General features: G+C 39.8%; 1 protein-coding gene across 1 annotated transcript; it reads right to left on the reverse strand.

Annotated features, from left to right (window-relative positions):
- Window positions 1-394: 394 nt before the first annotated feature.
- Window positions 395-6438, reverse strand: LOC122131229 (interferon-induced protein 44-like). The gene is made up of 8 exons (XM_042706120.1): window positions 5977-6438; window positions 4932-5440; window positions 4753-4804; window positions 4124-4319; window positions 3816-3968; window positions 3414-3585; window positions 3181-3281; window positions 395-1187 (listed from the first exon to the last, which is right to left on the reverse strand). The coding sequence occupies exons 2-8, from the start codon at window positions 5416-5418 to the stop codon at window positions 996-998; spliced, it is 1353 nt and encodes a 450-aa protein (XP_042562054.1). The 5' UTR covers window positions 5419-5440; window positions 5977-6438; the 3' UTR covers window positions 395-995.
- Between the last annotated feature and the right edge of the window lie 17 nt (window positions 6439-6455).

Consider the following 6455-nt stretch of genomic DNA (forward strand, 5'->3'; position numbering starts at 1 on the left):
GAAAGATAGAGGGTCTGAATGCTCTCTCTCTTAGTTCCAATGGTGGAAACATAGACCTGGTCAGGATGGTCTGCAGGGTTTTTATTTAGCCATTTTCTGGCATGGGAGTCTCCTATACAAAAAGACTCTGAGGAAAAGACAAAAGAATTGCCCTTCTGATGAACTTGACACCAAGAATCAACATTTTCAGGCTGGTGGCGCCAGCTTATGTAAAGCTGTTAGTAATTATATACTTAGTATTTTTATGTGCCAGTATGTCAATGTCTTGTGTACAATATTTATTATCCATTGATTAAAACTATTGAAACTTTCAACGTTTTCAAATTCCTTCAAAAGAAAAATAAGGAAGTTCAGCAGGTCAAAAGGTTTGTAAAAAAATTGGTGTGACACTCACTCCATGCTGGATTTTCTTTTAATTAACAGATTCACCAGACTTACAAAGAAAAAAAAGCCACTCGTAAAGGTGACCAACATCAATATGAATTACAGGTGATGGAACATGAAGGCTAAGGCTCTATGTAAACGAAAAGGAAGAAGCCAAGTATCACCAGAATCCCTGCATAAGCTGGATCAACTGTCAAGTCCAGCAAGTTTAAACTAAATATATTAAACAAAAGAAACACAGGAATTTAATTTCCATGTTGACATACTCCAACGCTCTGATTCTTATTTGACCCAACTGTGTGATGCATGGTTTACAGGCAACATTAATTTCAAGCCTAACAAACTTCAGTGTAAGTTGATTATTAAGCTATCGAGCCATATTCACGTCAGTATTGAGAGTAAACATGACTCAAATGTAAATAAATCCTAAACATATGTTGATTTGTATTCAATATAAATGTTGGTGCTTCAGGAAATCGCGCTGTTTGAAAATAACATATGGCTGATCTAGTAATTTCCTTCAGAACGTCAAGTTGTAGGACACTTGTAGTGAGAGGATATAAATGTAACATATAAATAAATAATAAGTGGGACTACACAAAATGTGACTTCTAGTAGTCAGTCTTCTCTACTTCGTCCTGGAAGAGATCATCAAAGTAGCTCTCTACCACCCGAAGCATCTGGTTGACAGCGCTGAGCAGCAGGATGTCTGTGAGTGGGTCCAGCTCCAGCTCCTGACTGTAGTTCTTTACCGGGATCACAGCTGACATGGACACTCCCAGTTGGGCGGCAGCCTCACGCATCTACAAGAACACAGTCCCAAGCCAGATTACTATGTTTACTATGAAATGGAAAAAAAGCTAATGCTATCAATAAAAAAAAAAAATGAATTGCGCAATTTGCTGTGATTAATCACGATAGATTGCTTTTTCTTCCCTCTATAGACTGAAGCTTGTAATAATGGATGTTTTAATGTAAAATCACAGAATTATTGCTGAATCAACACATGGACGTATATTTAAATGCAAATGCTATTGTTTAATAGCATCTTTTCAACTTTGAACATAGATTCTCTTCTGTGAACTACAGATTGCCAATAAAACCATCTAGGTCATCAAAACTGATCATCAGCTTGACAGGCATATTTGTTTTATGTGTAGCTAGAGTGACCAGGTGTCCCGCTTTATACGATGATTAAGCACAATGTTTGAGACGCTTTCCATTCATTGTAGTGAGATTATATTTTCAAGGGTCAAAAGTAGCGGTGGTGGTGATGGCAATGCCAATCGTTGTGGGCACATGTCCCCAGCGTAACTGATGCCAATCGTTGTGGGGACATGTCCCCAGCGTAACTGATGCCAATCGTTGTGGGGACATGTCCCCAGCGTAACTGATGCCAAGCCTTGTGGGGACATGTCCCCAGCGTAACTGATGCCAACCGTTGTGGGGACATGTCCCCAGCGTAACTGATGCCAATCGTTGTGGGGACATGTCCCCAGCGTAACTGATGCCAAGCCTTGTGGGGACATGTCCCCAGCGTAACTGATGCCAACCGTTGTGGGGACATGTCCCCAGCGTAACTGATGCCAATCGTTGTGGGGACATGTCCCCAACGTAACTGATGCCAATCGTTGTGGGGACATGTCCCCAACGTAACTGATGCTAATAGTTGTAACTATGGCAGTTGAGAAGGCAATTCTTTGCGTTCTTTTCAAAGGCTCTTTGGATCCTGATCAAAATCAGTTTTAATACGTGTTTAATTTTTTAAATCTTTTTATTCTTATCTTGCATTTGTTAAGGACTTCAGTTGGACCCATTGTGCACACTGTCTTTTAATACAGCTGGGTTGAGCTGCATGGTGATTTCTGCTTTGCTTAAGGACAATTGCTTTTGATGGGCCTGTACTGGCCAATGCATGTTGGATGACTATCAATAAAGACATGTTACATGTTACATGTGTGCTCATCATGTCTTTCATAGAGTTAAAGCTGTAGCCTGTATCTTTTATGGCCTAACTGGTGTGCTGTGGAATCAACTAGAGGACAAAGTGTAGGGGTTTACAAGCCAAAAGGCAGATGTTTCTTATACAGTTAGATAGACATATCAAAGTTTAAGGTTACCTCTCAGAATTGGTAACATGTCCAACATTGTCCCTCACAAACGTACTACTCCCATATTTAGTCTGTTTGCATCGGGTCACCCTATGCGTAGCACGTAAAGTGTGAAGGGACTTTTATTTTGAAACGGGAATTAAGATTAAGACGTGGAGAAACGGGAAAGAGAGATGGACTTTTGGGGAGGGAGATACATTGGAGGGAGCTAGCGACTAGGTAAGCTGGTCAGTAGTTAGAACATGGTGTGCATCTTGTTGAGTTAGATGTAAGTTTAAGTGCTCAATAAACTGGCAAGGCAGTGAATTCAACTAAGGTGTCCAATGGATGCCCCCAGATATTTGAACCATGACCAGAAATAACAACAAAAACCCAGGCAGTTGTGTTAACTACTTTCGCAACACTAATAAATACCTAGATGTACATGTACTCCTGGTAGAAAGCTCGACTCGAGAGTTGAAAAATAATTACTTAAACAAAGGAAGCCAACTAAAAACTCCCTCATTTGGTTACATTTAACCAAGTAAGTCAACTAAAAACTTGCTAATTTGCAGTAATAATGGTACAGAGGAAGTGACTGTGAAATAAACAAATACACAATGACTCATATTGATAAAGGCTTGCACATATTCAGACTAAAAGGGTGTAGTAACTGAACAGAGGGGAAAAGATATATACTCCTCACCATTGTCTCAAGGTTTTTGCTGCAGTAAACATGTTTCAGGTCCTCTGCAACTAAAGGACAAGCCTCATCCACCTTGGTCATGAGCACAAGTTGGGGAATACCTGTGACACAGAGGACAAAATAATCTGCTTTTCTCTCTCATACATATAATCTCTTATGTATGTACAATTCACATTTAATACAGCACATTTGGTAGTAATAATCATTAGGGATGACATGTTTTACACACTGACCCAGCTGGTTGGCTTTCCTGCGGAGAGCTGCAAATTTTTCTATCATTCTGTCTGGGAGGAGTTTGACTTTGGAGGCGTCAATCACAAAGGCCACACAGTGGATCTTGTCCTTCAGCGTCACAGATTTGCGGAAACCAGGAGTGTCTTCTTGCAAGGGCATTGATTGGTTGAACTGGAACAGTTATACAGCAGTCTCTTCAGCTCATATTATGAAGTAATGCGAGAGAAGGTATGGTCTATACCTATCATTGGCAGTTTAGTCCAAATTAGTCCAAAAAAAAATCTAAATTCCCTCTAAAAAAAATCTATTCAGCAGAAAGCTATTCCATAACACCTGAAAAGTTCTACTTCCAGAATATTGTAAAATCAAAAGCAGTAAACCATACAATAAACCAGTGTTACCTGGTAGCGGTCTTGCACATTTCCCTTGAGGATGCTTGTGAAATCATCTATGTCCAGACCAGCATTTGCCCCTTCTTCCAGTCCCATGGTGTCACACAGAACAACTGGCAGGGGCTTTCCCTTGTAGCCTCCTCTGATAGAGTAGGTGCGGTACTGACAGATACAAAGACATTCCATCAGGTAAGCAGTACCTATGCCATGCAAGCGTCCCGTGACAAGGCTTTTATAACATGAAATTTAGCAGTTTCATTCAAATGTGGTTAATTCAGATGTGAATTGCGTGTCTTGTGTACTTTAATCATAAGTACCTGTGTGGTCAGACTGGTCCCTGCAGTGCCTGTGTTGGCCTGACTTGACACGTGTCCTTTGAAGACTGAACACACAGAGTTGAAGAAGCTTGACTTCCCAGCCCCCACCGGACCAACAAGCAGCACACTGACCTGGTTCACCGAGTTAATGACAGGCTTCCACTTTGCAATGGTGTCCATAAGGTCTTTTCTCTTCCTAAAAACAATCATATTAACTATTCATCTTCTTTGCATTATTGCAGACAGCAGGTGCGTATAATCCCATCACAAAACTACATCGGCACATAAGGGCCATTGTAGGTAGAAAAAAAAATGACATTGCCATGGTGGGGGGGTCTTTGTCTATCTTATTTGTGCCACCAATCAGTAGTTATGAAGAGAGTATGAAAGTATGGGAAATATGTGGACACTGTCGTTCGGAGACATGCTAATGCAAAGTTGTTTTTCTCGTAAATTGATCTTGTCTTTAATATATTAAATTGTGAGGTTCATTCTTTAAATATTATCCCGACCCCCGGAATTGTTTTCACCTAGAGTGGCCCTAATATGCCGTTGTACAAAACACCAAGGACAGAGAAGGTAAATGTTCAGTGTGGCTTTTAAGTTTTTAAAAAGTAAAAATGATATACTCAGGATTCCAAATGACAATCCTCCAAGGCTTTTCCAGGAGAGCACCACACTCTACGGGAACAAAGGGAAAAGATTCCACTTTAAATACACTTTTTTTTTAAATACTGCAAACTTTGCACTAACAATATTTGACATATTATAATAATATAAACATTATGTTGCTTAACATCCTACTCACCTTCAACTCTGTAGACTTCACATTCAGTCAACTGTAAATCATTTCCATGCATCTTTAATGGATCAAAGTTGAAAAAATTCCCAGGGTTACTGTAGACGGTGGCATCATGGTTGTAGAGGAAAATCAGAGATCCAAAATTTGGCCCAGTGTTTCCGTCAGTGAAGGAAGCCTGGCCAGTGACACTTTTGACACGATAAGGCTCAGGGTTCTGCTTCCTTCCATCAAGGCTGAACAAAAAAGCTTTTTCATCAACAACATTGGCCCCTGTTCGTGCATAGTCCTTACTAATGTATGCTCCAAATATGAATCCTGTATTGTTGTATGCAACTGTCAGGGTAGGACCTTGTTGGCTGCACTTATAGTAAAAATTATTGGAAGTATAGCCATGGACACTAGCTTTGTATATTAGATTGAGTCTGGCATGGCCAAACATAGAACTGATCTTCTTCTCTTGATTTCTGGTCAGTCTGGAAGTTACAACACTCATGATGGTTCTTGATGATGGCAATCTACAAAAACATTTGCGGAAAAGTTAAATTACTTAATAAAACTTTGCACTTGCAACACTATTGCAGAGAACACAAAATATTGCAACAATTATTGTAACAATGCAACAGTTTTAGTTAGTACAACAATACAATGTTTTCATTGTCAACCACCAAGCACCATGCCACCATACCCTCTAGGAAGCTTGTAGCCTACTCTAGGGAAGAAATATGAAATTCATGTTTCACGATAATTGCAAAAGTTGTAATCTAAATATTTTGAAACAAAGGCAACACATGCTGGTCTTCACACTTAGCCTATTCGTTAATAAACCTAAATTAGCATTTGAATAAACATCTGTAAATAAGAAGTCTAAGTCTAGTCTTAGTTAGACTACAAGATGATACCGATCAGGCAGTTTCGTTTTATAGTCCACAGTACAGCACTTTACAGCCTACTTGAATATCTGAATGTCTATCATCATGAATTGTCACTATACTTTGTAAAGCATATGCCACAGACACGTTTACATTTCAATAATAGGGCCTACAATGCTTACCAGTTTCAGTGATCCAGTAGCCTAATAACGTTATGCACAGATCGGTTTGTTTATGTTAAAAACGAATTTATTATTTAGGAATCGCACGTAGGCTACAACGGATTTGACGTTTTCTTAAGGCTAAGATCAACACTTGTACCAACGTTTCTGAGAATCGAAAGTTGACGGGCAACGTTTAGTGTGGTTGATCAACGTCACGTGCTTTCTGTGAATCGAAACTGATGACTGTATTTGCATGATTTAATTTATTTATTTGTTTGGTTATTTAGAGAGTTATTGCTACTAGTGTCTACAAAATATAATGTTAAGCGGGATCGTGTCGCATATCGTAACCAGTGCTTTTACTTTTTGAAGTGTTTCCTGACTCGGCAGGTATCAGACGGTTTGAAAGTTCAGAGTACAGCCGAGGTGACTAATAGGCGGACCACGCGCGTGTCCGGACCCAGACGCCATCCTATCCGGACCCGGGCCTATAAATT

This window comes from Clupea harengus, unplaced genomic scaffold (assembly GCF_900700415.2).
Source record: "Clupea harengus unplaced genomic scaffold, Ch_v2.0.2, whole genome shotgun sequence".
NCBI classification, from domain to species: domain Eukaryota; kingdom Metazoa; phylum Chordata; class Actinopteri; order Clupeiformes; family Clupeidae; genus Clupea; species Clupea harengus.

Coding starts and splice junctions, on each gene's coding strand:
- LOC122131229 (XM_042706120.1), bottom strand. CDS start 5,418: ATGAGTGTTGTAACTTCCAGACTGACCAGAAATCAAGAGAAGAAGATC. Junction 4,320..4,752: donor ATTGTCATTTGGAATCCTGA/GTATATCATTTT, acceptor GATTGTTTTTAG/GAAGAGAAAAGACCTTATGG. Junction 3,282..3,413: donor CAGGAAAGCCAACCAGCTGG/GTCAGTGTGTAA, acceptor TCTGTGTCACAG/GTATTCCCCAACTTGTGCTC.